The following is a 17,329-nucleotide window of genomic DNA, read 5'->3' as shown; positions in this document are numbered from 1 at the left end:
CATTGATACAACATAATCAGTTATTAATATTTTGTTGGTTCTCTCTGGACAGCCTGGCCAAAATTGTGACAATTTGCATTACAAATGTAGCACAACTACACAATATACTCACAAAATCTTAATTCTTTTATATATATATATATATATATATTTGAATATAGGGTAAAGATACCAATTTTCCTAGGCTGCACATCACTTTTGACCAGTTAAAAACAGCACGTCTGATTACAGAGGTGGAAAAAGTAAACTGTGATGTTTTAGTCTAAATAACTGTTATAACGGAAGAGTATACGACCCATGTTATTATGCTGTCTGAAGGTCATCATGGTGTTTGCTTGCATTTACTTTGGCTTCAAAATGTGGATAAATAGAAGCTTTTATTGGGTGGGCGGCTCATTAAGCTCGATGAGGAAAGGGTTTGCAGTGAATCCAGATGTGATCCAGAGGTGTGCAGTCGGGCCTGGAGCGCAAGGACACATTGTGCATTCACAGGAGAAACGGGTTCAGTGGAGGAAAGACCTGACAGAGATGATAAACAGCAGTGAACAGTTGTGTGTGCCTCTCAGAGGAAGCTTTCATGGCTCAGAGGTTTGCTCTCATATGGTTCTCTATTTCACAGACATGAAAATAAACACATTGGGTCAATAGTTGACGTTCTGAATTGCAAGCGTGACACAGGCTTATTGTTATTAGTAGAGATGCACCGATATCGGCCAATCATATCTGTCGATAAAAGCAATTATTTTCACTATTATATTCTGTCAATCAAAAGTGTGTGGACGAACACGAAAATTTTTTCACGAAATCACGAAATTCAAACAATAAATGGCGTTTCGACGCTCTTAAATGTGACGTCACGTGACAGATCGTTGTAGCGCCTCAGTTTAAGCGGAGTCTTTTCTTCCACTTTAATGCAAGTTTTATCTCGAAAAACATGCATGGATATCAGAAGGTATGTTGAAAGATGCAGTACAGCTCACTGAAATAAAACATGTCTCATGTAATCGCTTAATCAGTTTCAAGTTTCAACCGCGAAAAATGTCAAGAAAACAGCTTGTGGACAATGTGCCACTTAATGTTACATTTACCTCAGGAACATTATCCAGTGTTCATATTTCGTTAGTTATATATATATATATATATATATATATATATATATATATATATATATATATATATATATATATACAGGTGCTAGTCATATAATTAGAATATCATCAAAAAGTTGATTTATTTCAAGAATTCAACTTAACAGGTGAAACTAATATATTATATAGACTCATTACATGCAAAGTGAGATATTTCAAGCCTTTATTTGTTATAATTTAGATGATTATGGCTTACAGCTTATGCAACCCACGAAATCAAAATCCCAGAAAATGAGAATATTAGCCTACATGAAATCACACAGTAATTACACAGTGATACCATGGTCATTGAACCAGGTTTTGGTTATTTTGGCAGTGTGGGCAGGTGCAAATCCTGTTGGAAAATGAAGGAAGCATGAAGTGCTCTGAAAATGTCCTGGTAGACGGCTGCGTTGACTCTGGATTTAAAGGGTTAGTTCACCCAAAAATGAAAATTCTGTCAGTAATTACTCACCCTCATGTTGTTCCAACCCCGTAAGACCTTCGTTCATCTTCGGAACACAAATTAAGATATTTTTGATTAAATCTGAGAGTTGTCTCACTCCTCCATAGGCTTCTAAGGCTTCTAAGGGACTGAAACTTGCTGGCCCAGAAAATGTATTAAAGACATCGTTAATATAGTCCAAGTGACTATATAGTCTTAAGTTTATAAAGCGACGAGAATACTTTTTGTGCGCAAAAACAAACAAAAATAACGACTTTATTCCACTTTTCATTTCCTTCTCTCTGGGCCTCGGGTCTTTTCGCGTAGTGTTTAAGCGTAGCGCGTCTGTGTTGCACGTCACCACGTAGGCTCACTATTGCTGGTCATGTGTGATACGTGGTGACGTGCAACACAGACGCGCTACGCTTAAACACTACGCGAAAAGACCCGTATTAACGATGTCTTTAATACATTTTCTGGGCCAGCAAGTTTCAGTCCCTTAGAAGCCTATGGAGGAGTGATCCAGCTCTCAGATTTAATAAAAAATATCTTAATTTGTGTTCCGAAGATGAACGAAGGTCTTACGGGGTTGGAACAACATGAGGGTGAGTAATTACTGACAGAATTTTCATTTTTGGGTGAACTAACCCTTTAATAAAGCACAGTGGACCAAAGTCCTCTTTTCTGATGAGAGCAAATTTTGCATCTCATTTGGAAACCAAGGTCCCAGAGTCTGGAGGAAGAATGGAGAGGCACGCAATCCAAGATGCTTGAAGTCCAGTGTGAAGTTTCCACAGTCAGTGATGGTTTGGGGTGCCATGTCATCGGCTGGTGTTGGTCCACTGTGTTTTCTGAGGTCCAAGGTCAACGCAGTCGTCTATGGAGATGCAGATTTCATTTTCCAACAGGACTTGGCACCTGCACACAGTGCCAAAGCTACCAGTACCTGGTTTAAGGACCATGGTATCCCTGTTCTTAATTGGCCAGCAAACTCACCTGACCTTAACCCTATAGAAATTCTGGGTATTGTGAAGAGGAAGATGCGATACGCCAGACCCAACAATGCAGAAGAGCTGAAGGCCACTATCAGAGCAACCTGGGCTCTTATAACACCTGAGCAGTGCCACAAACTGATCGACTCCATGCCACGCCGCATTGCTGCAGTAATTCAGGCAAAAGGAGCCCCAACTAAGTATTGAGTGCTGTACATGCTCATACTTTTCATGTTCATACTTTTCAGTTGGCCAGCATTTCTAAAAATCCTTTTTTTGTATTGGTCTTAAGTAATATTCTAATTTTCTGAGATACTGAATTTGGGATTTTCATTAGTTGTCAGTTATAATCATCAAAATTAAAAGAAATAAACATTTGAAATATATCTGTCTGTGTGTAATGAATGAATATAATATACAAGTTTCAGTTTTTGAATGGAATTACTGAAATAAATAAACTTTTTCATGATATTCTAATTATATGACCAGCACCTGTATATATATATATATATATATATATATATATATATATAGAGAGAGAGAGAGAGAGAGGAGCTTATTTAAGTGTTTATGAAAACTACATTATGTACAACCGAGTTGCAAATATGGTTGTACAGTGTTGAGACTGATGTATTTGTTATGCCAGTGTTAAAGATGTATTTCTGTCCAGTAAATCTGAACAGACAAAAAAGTCAAACAAACAAACAAACATTTCAGTTTTTATTTGAGTGTAGTTATTATGTCTGAAAATAAATAGCTGTTGGATTTAATAGCTCTGTTGTTAATTTTAACCCCTAATATTATAGTAATGTCCCAAATGAGAGGATTCCCCCCTGTATAGACCTAGTTTATTTGGGAGAGGTCAAACTATCTGTAGGCTATTTGCATATATCGTTTCTGGATGATTGGATATCGAAATCTAGAATCGTACATCTCTAATATGTTTTTGTGGTGGTAATAAACCCTAGTACTGAAAGACTGAAAGGGGCGATAGAGTTTACATCTGTTTTATGTCTGTGGCTTTAAGCATATTATTTTACAGGTATTTAGGCCTACACATCTGTAGCTATATTGTTTATAGCCTACAATAGTACTATTTATTAATATTTTGATTAAGCTTTTATTTTTATATTTTCAGCTTTATATTTCAGTAAAAAATTTTGTAATATTATGTGCTTTTGTCATTTTCTTGCTTTGTATATATATTTCCATTTAGCGTTTTAGTACATTTAGTACTTCAACACATTTTATTTCAGTATTTAAAATTTTCATGTTACATTTAATAAGCCTATATTTAATTTTCTTTCAGCTTTATTTTAATTAATGAACAGTTTTTAATACTTAAAATAAATTCTGATAAACATTGACAGCTGAACCAATTTTTACTAACTTCAAATTGTTGCTCTGCCATGAGTGACTTAAAGCACATAAACCACAAATAGAGCCAAAAATCCAAATATTTAGCTTAAAGGGGTGGTTCAGGATTTTCAACATCGGACCTCATTTTCAAGTGAGCCTGTTTGTCATTCATCAGTGGAGACCGTTTTCAAAAAAAATCATCCAGTCCTTACTTTTGGATAGTTCGCTGGTGCTAGGCTAGCGTGAGTCAACGGTAGATGCGTTAGCCTGCCATTAAAAACAGTTTTACCCACTCCACAGTACATCAAAAGCAAATCAATTATAACGCCAGACTACCGATGTAAATGTCTGTTGAGAGAATAATGTTAGAAATCAAACTACCCTTTCATCGCATTGCAATAGTTATACTTTGTTCCCTGTGTTTATTAGCACAATCTACAGCAGCGGCGGAGTGATATTAAGTTACCTAGGCAACCGAGACTACTACTAGCTAGCTAGACGTCCCGACTGTAGTGCGCTTCTTTTCTGTGTTTACTTTTCGGCGCAGTACTAACCGGAGCAAAGTAAAATTCCGCCACTGCTGAGAAACTAGTTCCTGTAAATGTAATGCGATCATTGAGATGCAAGTGTAGTTTGAATTCTAACATTATTCTCTCAACAGACATTTACATCGATAGTCTGGCGTTATATAATTTATTTGCTTTTGGTGTACTGTGGAGTGGGTAAAACTGTTTTTAATGGCAGGCTAACGCATCTACCGTTGACTCACGCTAGCCTAGCACCAGCGAACTATCCAAAAGTAAGGACTGGATGAATTTTTTTGAAAACTGTCTCCACTGATGAATGACAAACAGGCTCACTTGAAAATGAGGTCCGATGTTGAAAATCCTGAACCACCCCTTTAAACTTAGCATTGCTTGTGATGTTCCTCATTTTTTACTTGCTTTGGATAAAATTGTCTGCTAAATGATTAAATGTAGATGTGATGTAATGAATTGCACTAAAGTTTGGCACTTACGCACAAAATCGAGCTTGCATAGTTAATAGCATTAGCATTCACATACTTGCAAAGAGTCTGTTTGAGCTCAGAAAATTACATAAGTATAAAATGAATGTTGACGGCATAGCTCTGATCTTTCGGACCAGGAGAATTTGATGAGAAATTACCTTTGATTTGTCAAATCTGAGCTCAGTTTATAAGACCTCTTTGCAATCTCTTCTGAAGCTCTAGAAGAGTCTGTCTTTTTCACAGCAGAATTTATCTAATTGTTATCTTGGAGAAATAAGTGAGATGTTAAAGAAATCTCTTAGTCTGACCAGAGATCTTCTGTTGTCTTCCCACAGGCTCTCTACATGTTCCTGGCCCTGGCGATCGTGTGCGACGACTACTTTGTGATGTCTCTTGAGAAAATCTGCGAGGTAGGATTGTTCAAATCCCACCGAAACGATCCAAATGAATTCCCCTTTCATCTGAGTAATACCGCGGTACAATGAGAGCAGAATCCGCACTGTTCTTCCTCTGACCCACTTGGAGGCTTTCAGAAGCTCATAAAACACACTGCTCCAGTTTTGGGTGGGGTTTGTGCCAAAGGCTTTGCTGGATGTGAAGCGTCTGCTGTTCTTGTGTTGTGCAGAAGCTGAATCTGAGCGAGGATGTGGCTGGTGCTACGTTCATGGCGGCGGGGAGCTCAGCGCCAGAACTCTTCGCATCTGTTATCGGTAAAGTCACAGTCACAATCATCACACATTGTTCACTGCAAAAAAATGGTTTTTGTCTTGTTTTCCAGTACAAATATCTAAACATTCTTCAATCAAGATAAATTTACCTGACCAGCAACATGAATTTCGATTATGTCTTGTTTTCTGAAACCTGTATCAAAATTAAATGAGTTTTTGCTTAAAAGAAGAAGAAAAAAAAATTAGTCATTGGGGTCAGAAAAATAATCTTGTCTTCCCTTTGAATTAAATTCGTTTTTTGGTTATCTATAACAAAGCTCTTTACAGAGTCTTGATTTTGTTTTTACGCTCCTCCAGAACAGGTTTTCATGTTTGAATGTTCAAAAAACATAATTTCCCCCATATTCTCCATTGTTGCACCTCGTCTCTTCCCAGTCTGTCAGTAGCTGGGTTTCCATCCAAACATGAAGGGAATCTTTCAAAGTTTCCATGGAGTGCGTGTGGTCAAATAGTATGATGAAAAGATCATCCTTAAAGGGGAACTTGGCAACTATTTAATCTTAATCAAACCGTTTAGAAATCATTTGGATGGTTAAATAATCTGTTCTGGTGAAAATGGTGACTTTCCCCGTACCCCCTAGCGTTCCCAGGCGGAAAACCAAACTTGCAACATGGGGACTAACGTCCCGGTAAGTTGGAAATAGGAAGTCTCGTGAGAAGAGAGAACGAGCGAGAAACACAAACTGCTTTACAGCAATTGGACATAAACACAGAATACATACATTATGTATTCCCCACCTCGGTAGACATATCTCCACACGATGAAGTTGGGCGGCTCCGATAATAACAAATGCACATGAGCAGCGGTAGAGAGGGGGAGGAGGGTGCCGCAAGTGAGTTTTTTTACGACAGTGTTGTGAAATATATGGCCCATAGCTGTAGGAGGAGCTCGTTGAGAAAACATGCGACAACAAAAGTGAAAATCAGCGAAGAAATGGCTAGAGTTGCCAAGTTCCCCTTTAATATTGGGTCAGAAAACAAGAAGAGTAACACACGCGAGCCTATACTCTTATTACTGAGCTGAGCCAAATGATCCGGTTCGGTTCCCTAAAAAGAGCCGGAATTCCCATCATTAGGAAACAGCCGGTCAGTCACATGGGTTTAATGTGCGCCACGTCAGAATTTATTCGGCAAATGCGTTTCCATCTCCCATTATTTGCATTAAAGGTGCAGTGTGTGATTTTTAGCGGCATCTAGTGGTGAGATTTGCGAATTGCAATCGGTCAATAATTCGCGGCCTTTCCTTGAAATTTCAAACTCGAATGAGAGGCTACGGTGGCCGACGTAGGAAGCCGCGTCTTTTCCTGCTGCTTCTCATTCAAGTTAGTGATGAAACGCGCTCTGTAGCGCTGTCTGTTCGCTGTCGGCTACGGTAGAAACATGACGTCACGATATGGCGACCTTCATAGAAGGGGTGGCCGCGGTTATGTACATATAAATGACTCATTCTAAGGTAATAAAAACATAACGGTTCATTAAGTAAGGTCTTTATACACCACTGAAAACATAGTTATGGATCTTATATTGCATTTCTGTCAATAGATCCTCAGAAATATCACACATTGCACCTTTAAAGGTTGTATCAGTGATTTCAGGCCCAAAAAAAAAAGGTCACATTCATCTAATCTTTCCTAACGATCCGCTAGTTGCCCGCCCCATAAGCATGGTTGGAACACTATTTGTTTTGGGTTTGAGTGGTTGGTGAAACCTACAACCTTTAACTGTTTCTTGCACAAGGCAAAAACCACCTCAAGCGAGCATAAAACTTTTGCGAATTAAGGGATTTTTTTTTTTTTTTTTTGCCATATCCATCACTCATTTCTGATGCGATACTTCAATATGCTCATAAAAACAGGGTGATGGAAACATAGCTAACATAGCTAACGACGTAACTCGCTGCTTAACTACCATAGTACGATGCATCGTTGGAAGAAATCAACTAGATAGTCACGACTGTTTCCCGAAACCGTACTGTCGCAAATTGGTCGTTCAACCATGTTGGTTAATGTTGTCACACAGGAGGGGAGTAATAACTACTTTTAATGAATCCGTTTGAGATCAAATTAACACTAGATGTTTTGCTATAAATGACAGACACGCATCTGAGGACTATTTCTCATTTTTCTCAGTTATTTTGCTTTATTTCCAGATTCAATCATAGGCTCGTTCTTACGTACTAGAGCACGTTCACACATGCGCACTCTTCAAAAACTACGCTTTAAATCTCTTGACAAACTAAAAGACGTAAATGACATTTGTATGTATTCTAAATAAAAGATACAGATTGAACTGAATGTCAGCTTGCTTATTTTGTTCAAGATAAGGATTTATTGAGTCCACATGTCATGCAAACAAGAAACTACTCTTCTAATCAAAGGTCGACGCTGTCATTCAAACCACACACACTTTGCGATGCTGTTTGCGAATGTTCGTTAGAACTATGGTTTGGAGAAACACAGACTCGTTGATAACGACGGAACTTGCGAACATAGTTGGCTAACGATGCTTTCGGGAAACGCACCCCTGTTTAGTTCCTGTCTCTATGAAGCCCCTCCTTCTGAAAAAGCACACTGTGCTCTGATTGGTCGGCTGGATCAGTGTGTTGTGGATCAAGCGCTTCGAGTGTGTTTGGGAAATGTCCCGCCCCTTATCACAACCGCCAGTTTCTACACACTACTAACTAACTCAACCAGACCTTTATTCGGCGTATTAATTATTTAAATGAGGAATATTGAGACGTGTTCGTTCCCGGAAGAAACTCAAGACTACAATGGAGGCGTTTCAGGAGTTCAGAAACACTGACACTGATATAGAGATGAACTCCCGCTGGAGGGACTTTGTGCTTTGAAACTTTGCAGAAGTTTTCAGAAAACAAAACTTTCTTGAAAAAAATAACTTTGCTTCTCAAGTAAATCTATCTATCTTTTAAGAATTGTTATTATTTGTCCTGGAAAGGAAGAACGTCATTCTTTGCAGTGTTCCTCCTGAGATTATTTGTGTTCAGATATGAGCAAGCCGCTAAACTGTGACACAAACTTTCTGTGTTAAACTTTTGTGTTTTCAGGGGTCTTCATCACTCACGGCGATGTTGGAGTCGGAACTATCGTCGGTTCTGCCGTCTTCAATATCCTCTGCATCATAGGAGTTTGTGGGATTTTTGCCGGGCAGGTGTGTGTGTGTGTGTGTGTGTGTGTTTCTTCTCCAACAGTAGCTGTAAAGTCAGCAATATTTCAAAATATTTCAAAATAAGAAAACAATCTACATAAGGGTGCATAAAAGAGCTCAGCACCAAAACACTGATATGAAGAATAGACTTAAAGAACCTCAAAAACCATAAAATGGTTCTTTTATGAAAGTGTTTGAAAGAACAATTGAGGGATCTTGATTTGTTTTAAGAGTAAACTTTGTTTCTTTTTTTTTTTGGTCAGGTTCAATGCATTTGCCAAAATGTGCTGCGTTGAATAATGTATCTTATTATATAACGCACTCAACTTGACCTTCTATTTCCAGATCTCTCTCTTAAGATCAAGTGCATTTTAAAAAAATGTCTTTTTCTTGGCTCATATTTATTATTCGTATTGGATCTCCAAAAGGTTTTCATACAAAATATGATTAAAATTGCATTTGTTTTTATTTCTGAGATAATAACTGGTGGCCTTGCTAGCATGTCTTGTGGCATTTATATATTGAACCATGTATCATTTCATATTGTATAACATTGTTGTTGTTGTTTTTTTCTTTCTGTAAATCGCAGGTCATATTCACTGTTCATTATTCTCTAGCTTTGTGTATTCATGTATTGATTTAACAGTAGTGTGTGTTGATGTCTGTAGGTGGTCTTACTAACCTGGTGGGCTGTTTTCCGTGATTCTTTCTTCTACATATTGTCTGTAGTTGCTCTGATTGTGGTGAGTCTCAGATGAAACACACTGTAACAACATCATCCTGTAATGCAGGCTTCAGGCATGTGATTAGATAAAGACAAAAAAAGAGGGAAATCTGACCCAGTGGGCAATTATTCTGATTAATAAATGTTCTGTTTAATTTAATAGATTACTATTGCAACAATACATACAATAAAAAATGTTTTTATACATATGTAAAAAAAATTATATATATATATACAGTGCAATGCATAAGTTAATACACCCATGCTAAAGTTGACTAAAAAGAGGAATAAAAAATCATATTTTGGAAATTGAACTTAATGCCTTAATTTAAAAAATTAGGAAAAATCCAACCTTTAAGGACACCAATTTTCTTTGTGAATGAATAATGTATCGTAAATAAATAAATGTTCTTCCTTAAAATACATGGTGCATAAGTTAGTACACCCCTATGTTAAATTCCCATAGAGGCAGGCAGATTTTTATTTTTAAAGGCCAGTTACTTCATGGATCCAGGATACTATGCATCCTGATAAAGTTCCCTTGGCCTTTGGAATTAAAATAGCCCCACATCATCACATAGCCTTCACCATACCTAGAGATTGGCATGGTTTTATTTCAGTTAGCCTAAAAGCTAGTTTGATTTGTAATGAGAGCATTAACTTATGCACCATGTATTTTAAGGAAGAACATTTATTTATTTATGATACATTATTCATTCACAAAGAAAATTGGTGTCCTTAAAGGTTGGATTTTTCCTAATTTTTTAAATTAAGGCATTAAGTTCAATTTCCAAAATATGATTTTTTATTCCTCTTTTTAGTCAACTTTAGCATGGGTGTATTAACTTATGCATTGCACTGTATATATTATGCAATATATGTTGTAACAAAAGTATTAATAGAATTGTTGTTATTATTATTATTATTAACAATAATTATTATTATAATTTTTTTATTTTACAGATCAACAGTTAAATTACAATTAGGTTGTCTTAATTACTTTGCGTTCAAACATTGAACCATTATTATGGCAGAAACCTGCAGGGAGACCTTAACGGTTCTCTTTGTTGACAACAGCAGATTTCTAAACAATTCTCATTAAGAATTTGGGAAGAGGGTTGGCGTGTGTAGCGTTCCCAAATGCAAATGATTAGAGACTTAAACACACATCACTTGCAGAGTAGCATTTACTGTGAACTGTAAATGAAGACGTTGCTGTGCTTTTCTCTGAAGCATGCGATCTCTTTAGCAGGTTATTTAGTAATTGTTTAAGGCCATTTTGTGATTTTAATCATCATACAGTAACTTCCTCTGTAGGAATATCTGCACTAAAGTATCTAATAATATGGGATATATATATATTTTTTGATATTGAATAGCTTTTTGGAACTAGACTGTAACTGCACTGATTATCTTTTTGTTTGAATTCAATCAGTTCATCTATGATGGAAAGATCGTGTGGTGAGTCTCTTTTCGTTTTCCTCTCTTTTCTGATTTTTGCACAACTGATCTGACGTCTGGTTTTGATTGTATAAATCTGTCTTGTGTGTTTTAGGTGGGAGAGTCTGGTGCTGGTGCTCATGTACGTTGTATATATCCTCATCATGAAGTGAGTATTCTTCACAGGCACACACACACACACACACACACACACACACACACACACACACACACTTGCAGAATAGAGTGAAGTTCAAGATTAGGACTAAAACAAAATATTATGATTTATGTTCAAAAGCCTTGGGGTCAGGCATTTTTTTTGTACTACACATTCAATTATTCAAAAGTGATAGTAAAACATTTATTTATTTCTACTAAAGTTTTATATTTCGGTAACACTTTATAATAACTGCACGCTATTAATCATTAGTTAAGCATTAGTAAACAGTTAATTCATCATTTATAAAGCATTAATAGACATTAATAAGAAGTGTATAAATACAGCTGTAAATGCTTTATTCTTGATTTAAAAGCATATCTATAATGTGTTTAATAATTGTATTTTCATACTTTATTAATTATCAATTTATCATTTCTAAACGAAGTATAGCATTATTTACAAAGCAGTTATTTAGGTGTTGTCAGTGATTCATAAGATCACTTAGAAAGTGTAAGTAAATGATTAATAAATTATTTAAATGTACATTCATACATCTTATTAATAACTAGTCCTCATTTTAGATGAGCTCACACAAATAGTTCACTGACCACTACTAAATGCTTTATAACTCCCTGAATTTCACCCAAATAACTGGTTTGTAATTTAAAAATGATAAATTGATCATTAATAAATTAAGAAAATACAATTATTAAACACATTATAGATATGCTTATAAATCAAGAATAAAGCATTTATAGCCGTATTTATAAACTGCTTATTCATTTCTATTAATGCTTTATAAATGAATTAACTGTTTACTAAGGCTTAACTAATGATTAATAGCGTGCAGTTATTATAAAGTGTTACCTATATGGCAAATAAATGCTGTTAAAAGAACTTTAAATCAGTTTCCACAGACTTATGAAGCAGCACAACTGTTTTTAACATTGATAATAATCAGAAATGTTTCTTGAGCATCAAATCATCATATTAGAATGATTTCTGAAGGGTCATGTGACTCTGAAGACTGGAGTAATGATGCTGAAAATTCAACTTTGGAATAAATTACATTTTAAAACACGTTCAAATAGTATTTCACAGTATTTCTGTTTTGCACTGTATTTTTTTTTTTTTAACAAATAAAAGCAGCCCCGGTGAGCAGAAGAGAAGAGACTTCTTCCAGAAAATATCTTACCGACCCCAAACTTTGGTAGTGTATCGAATATATAAAAATAATGATAACTATTTGTAATCAGTGAAGTGGTTAATTACCATGATGTTTTTAATTCTGGTCATACCAGAGCGGTGAATGTTGGCACAAGAAAACTCTCATGTTGTTATCTAACCTGTGGATGCTCCTAATCAAGCCTCTTTTGTTTTGGATCTGTGTCTCTGTTAGATTTAATTCCAGCTTGCAGAAGTTTTTCACAAGACGGAGCGATAAGAATGTTGCCAATGGAAACGCAGCGGCCGGCAGTGAACTGGAGGACGGTAAACACAGTTTAGACTGTAAATGGGATGATCCGTCTGTCCCGCTGCTGGGTCCAGGTAAGACTAAACAGACAGGCTTTAAAAACTCCCATTTATCACAAAAAAGTTTTTACGCTCGGATGAGGCGGTTTTTCAGGCAATTCAAAAAAGAAATATTTCGCAAAACTGCAATGGAAACAGTTTTTGCGCATTTACAGGTCACCTGACGTAGATGACGCGGTGTGTTTGGACAGAAGACGAAACAGAGTTCTTTATTAAATTCATAATAGACGAAGAATTACAGGAATAATGGATTCTAAACCTCAAATAAAGGCCACAATCAAGACCTCGAAGCAGAAATGAGGGAGAAACACCCAGAAACTCCTCATATGTGCCGCTCACAAGTATAAGGGTCGTTCCTTACCATTAATGCTTGGAAAACACACACACATCTCCTTCCATTAATAATAATGGCTAGTGCAGTAGCTGAGATATAGTACATAAACCTACCAACGTCCGTTGCCATGATTTTTGGAATTACTTACTTATCGCGAGAGGAAAAAATGAAGTTTTAGTCGCATAACATCGGTTAATGGAAACGCTGTCATTTCGCTATAGTTTTTTGTCGACATTTAGAAAAAATTCGCAAAAGTTTTGCGCAAATCTGTAATGGAAACGCGCCTGGTGACTTTACTTGAAATTCTTTAAAAAATGTCCAGTTCTGCAAGTACTAAATACAGTCAGTTATGCTACAGGCATATAAAAATAAAGATTATAATCTTTCTGGGGTGTTGTTACGGTAGTGTAGTGCAGGAGGAAGGTGAAGACGACAGAGCTCTTCAATTCAAGGAGTTTAATTCAAAAGATCTCTAAACACAGGAACAACGGGCAGTACACACACACTATACCTCAACGTTACATAAACTCATCAGGGAACAAGACACAGCTGACAAGACTAACGAGGGCAGAACAGGTGATACAAATGAACTAATGACAGAAACCATGGAAACAAAGGAGTGGCGGGAAAACATAAGATCAAAGACAAAAACAGAACTCAGAAACACCATACATGTAACATTACTCCCCCCTTCCCCAAAGGCGCGTCCTCGCGCCTATAACATCCAAAGGGGTGGGAGGGTGGGCGCCCTGGAGGCTGACAGGGGAGACCAGGCAAGGGAGACACAGTGGGAAGCCTCCAGGGCGGAGCAGGCTGTGGGCGTGGAGCAGGCTGTGGGCGTGGAGCAGGCTGTGGGCGTGGAGCAGGCTGTGGGCGTGGAGCAGGCTGTGGGCGTGGAGCAGGCTGTGGGCGTGGAGCAGGCTGTGGGCGTGGACATGGCGGAGCAGGCTGTGGGTGTGACCACGGCGGAGCAGGCTGTGGGTGTGACCACGGCGGGGAAACCCCTTCGGGCGGCCATGGCGGGGAATCTTTTTCAGAATGCCAGGACAGAGGTATATGGCCCCCCCCCAAAAAATACTTGGGCAAAGTCCCGGGTGTCAAAGAGGGCTCGGTGCAGGGCAGCGATGAGGGCTCTGAGCTGTGCAGGAACAGCGGCGAAGAGGGCTCGGAGCTGCGCAGTAACAGCGGCGAAGAGGGCTCGGAGCTGTGCAGGAACAGCGGCGAAGAGGGCTCGGAGCTGTGCAGTAACAGCGGCGAAGAGGGCTCGGAGCTGTGCAGTAACTGCGGCGAAGAGCGCTCGGAGCTGTGCAGGAACAGCGGCGAAGAGCGCTCGGAGCTGTGCAGGAACAGCGGCGAAGAGGGCTCGGAGCTGTGCAGTAACTGCGGCGAAGAGGGCTCGGAGCTGTGCAGGAACAGCGGCGAAGAGGGCTCTGAGCTGTGCAGGAACAGCGGCGAAGAGCGCTCGGAGCTGTGCAGGAACAGCGGCGAAGAGGGCTCGGAGCTGTGCAGTAACTGCGGCGAAGAGGGCTCGGAGCTGTGCAGTAACAGCGGCGAAGAGGGCTCGGAGCTGTGCAGTAACTGCGGCGAAGAGGGCTCGGAGCTGTGCAGTAACTGCGGCGAAGAGGGCTCGGAGCTGTGCAGTAACTGCGGCGAAGAGGGCTCGGAGCTGTGCAGTAACTGCGGCGAAGAGGGCTCGGAGCTGTGCAGTAACTGCGGCGAAGAGGGCTCGGAGCTGTGCAGTAACTGCGGCGAAGAGGGCTCGGAGCTGTGCAGTAACTGCGGCGAAGAGGGCTCGGAGCTGTGCAGTAACAGCGGCGAAGAGGGCTCGGAGCTGTGCAGTAACTGCGGCGAAGAGCGCTCGGAGCTGTGCAGGAACAGCGGCGAAGAGGGCTCGGAGCTGTGCAGTAACAGCGGCGAAGAGGGCTCGGAGCTGTGCAGTAACTGCGGCGAAGAGCGCTCGGAGCTGTGCAGGAACAGCGGCGAAGAGGGCTCGGAGCTGTGCAGTAACAGCGGCGAAGAGGGCTCGGAGCTGTGCAGTAACAGCGGCGAAGAGGGCTCGGAGCTGTGCAGTAACAGCGGCGAAGAGGGCTCGGAGCTGTGCAGTAACAGCGGCGAAGAAGTCTCTATGCTGGACGGGACCAGCGGTGAAGGCTTTGTGCTGGACGGGACCAGCGGAGATGAAGACACTGTGCTGGACGGGACCAGCGGAGAAGAATGCCCTATGCTGGACGGGACCAGCGGAGATGAAGGCACTGTGCTGGACGGGACCAGCGGAGAAGAATGCACTATGCTGGACGGGACCAGCGGAGAAGTCACTATGCTGGACGGGACCAGCGGAGAAGAAGTCACTATGCTGGACGGGACCAGCGGAGATGGAAGCACTATGCTGGACGGGACCAGCGGAGATGAAGGCTCTGTCTCGACGTTCACAGACACTAGCGGGCAGGCAACAGGCTCTGGCTCTAGCAGGCAGGCAACGGGCTCTGGCTCTGGCGGGCAGGCGACGGGCTCTGGCTCTGGCAGGCAGGCGACGGGCTCTGGCTCTGGCGGGCAGGCGACGGGCTCTGGCTCTGGCGGGCAGGAGTGGAGAATCTCAGGTGGTGGGAAGGCGGCCACCCTGGGAATAAGAACTAGGTGTGGCCGCCTCCTTGGCTGGTAACTCACCGGCGATGTTAAAGCGGCCACCCTGGGTACCAGAATTAGGCGTGGCCGCAAAATCTTCCATCCCGCTGCTAGGTCCATGTTCATCGATCTGTTTTGGGTCGGTTCTTCTGTTACGGTAGTGTTGTGCAGGAGGAAGGTGAAGACGACAGAGCTCTTCAATTCAAGGAGTTTAATTCAAAAGATCTCTAAACACAGGAACAACGGGCAGTACACACACACTATACCTCAACGTTACATAAACGAGAACCAACAAACACTGAAGGAAACACAGGGCTTAAATACACAGGAAAACTCATCAGGGAACAAGACACAGCTGACAAGACTAACGAGGGCAGAACAGGTGATACAAATGAACTAATGACAGAAACCATGGAAACAAAGGAGTGGCGGGAAAACATAAGATCAAAGACAAAAACAGAACTCAGAAACACCATACATGTAACAGGTGTCTGGGGTAACTTATTATTTTATTTTTTTTATTAAAAATGCTGTTCATACATAGTGACTTGATTAATGTTTTCAATTACTGAATTACATTTTCAAATATATTTTTGCACATTTTAAATTCTAAATTCTAAATATATTATATTCTAAAAATGTATGTAATTATTTTCATATAGATAGATAGATAGATATATTGCATAATGAAGAAATACAGTTCTTATTAAAAAGCTATTATTATTCATTTAAAAAAGCAACCAATATTTTTTTTTTTATAAAAAAACATCTTTAAGCAATTAAACATAATCTTGTATTATTCTTTCTTTTTTTTTTTTTTTTGCATTTTTGCCAGTAAGATTCAGATTTTTTTAAAATATCAGATCATTATAATTTGACCTGTTTTGACAAGGTTAGTTTAGGTTGTAAGCAACATGAAAACAAAAATGACATTTAAACAGTTTGGTGAATTTTACATATAGATTTCTTGGACATCTCGATCTGAGACTTTCTTATTTATTGTACATGCTCTGAAAAGCTGAATGTGTCTGTGGTGTTTGCGAGAGGAAAGCTCTCCTGCTTCAGTATTAAAGCAGATTCGAGAGCGGTTTTGTTTTCCAGCTCTTGAGATCTCAGCACTTTTTCCTCTTTCTGCTTCTGAGAGGTACAGTAACTATCACTTCCGTCTCTCCACTCCCTCCATCTGTTTCTGGCATCAGTGTCTTCACCTTTAACCCTGCCTGTCTGTTTAGTCTTACTAAACCTTTCTGCATGAACTATAGTCTGCATACTCTTTTTCTGATGCAAACATCTAATAGATAGCACAGGAAATGTTTCATATAAGAGCTGAAACACGTTATTTTAGAATATCAAGAAAGAATATCAGTCATAATTTGCTCTGTGTGTTTTTTTTATATATATATTTGATTGGCTTTCTCAAGTCAAGTCCAGTAAGATCTACAGCCGAGGTTCGGTGGTAATGGTTGATGAAATCATCAACGCCAGTCCTACGAATTACCGTTTCCCTGAGGCGGGTCTGCGTGTGATGGTCACCAACCACTTCGGCCCCAAGACTCGCCTGCGCATGGCCAGCCGGCTCATTATAACCGAGGTACAGACGCCTGACTGTACAGACCACACTGTGAGACAGCAAAAACATATTAGCAGCTGAATTAAAGATGTGAAAGGGTGATTCTTACGAAACTTAGCAA

The 17,329-nt window shown here is 39.7% G+C and overlaps 1 protein-coding gene across 2 annotated transcripts in view; it reads left to right on the top strand.

Annotated features, from left to right (window-relative positions):
• Positions 1 to 17,329, top strand: part of slc24a4b (solute carrier family 24 member 4b) — a 45,455-nt gene that overhangs the window by 20,410 nt on the left and 7,716 nt on the right. The window contains exons 4-11 of one of the 2 annotated variants that reach the window (XM_084432773.1): positions 5,268 to 5,342; positions 5,558 to 5,642; positions 8,725 to 8,828; positions 9,494 to 9,568; positions 10,985 to 11,010; positions 11,105 to 11,158; positions 12,549 to 12,640; positions 17,060 to 17,229. In XM_084432773.1, the coding sequence (XP_084288899.1) occupies positions 5,268 to 5,342; positions 5,558 to 5,642; positions 8,725 to 8,828; positions 9,494 to 9,568; positions 10,985 to 11,010; positions 11,105 to 11,158; positions 12,549 to 12,640; positions 17,060 to 17,229 (681 nt within the window). The remainder of the gene's footprint in view (positions 1 to 5,267; positions 5,343 to 5,557; positions 5,643 to 8,724; positions 8,829 to 9,493; positions 9,569 to 10,984; positions 11,011 to 11,104; positions 11,159 to 12,548; positions 12,641 to 17,059; positions 17,230 to 17,329) is intronic. The other variant, XM_084432774.1, reaches the window with a different exon arrangement.

The sequence above is a fragment of the Rutilus rutilus genome, assembly GCF_951802725.1.
Source record: "Rutilus rutilus genome assembly, chromosome: 15".
In the NCBI taxonomy this organism is placed as follows: Eukaryota; Metazoa; Chordata; class Actinopteri; order Cypriniformes; family Leuciscidae; genus Rutilus; species Rutilus rutilus.
This window is presented reverse-complemented; position numbering and strand designations above follow the sequence as displayed.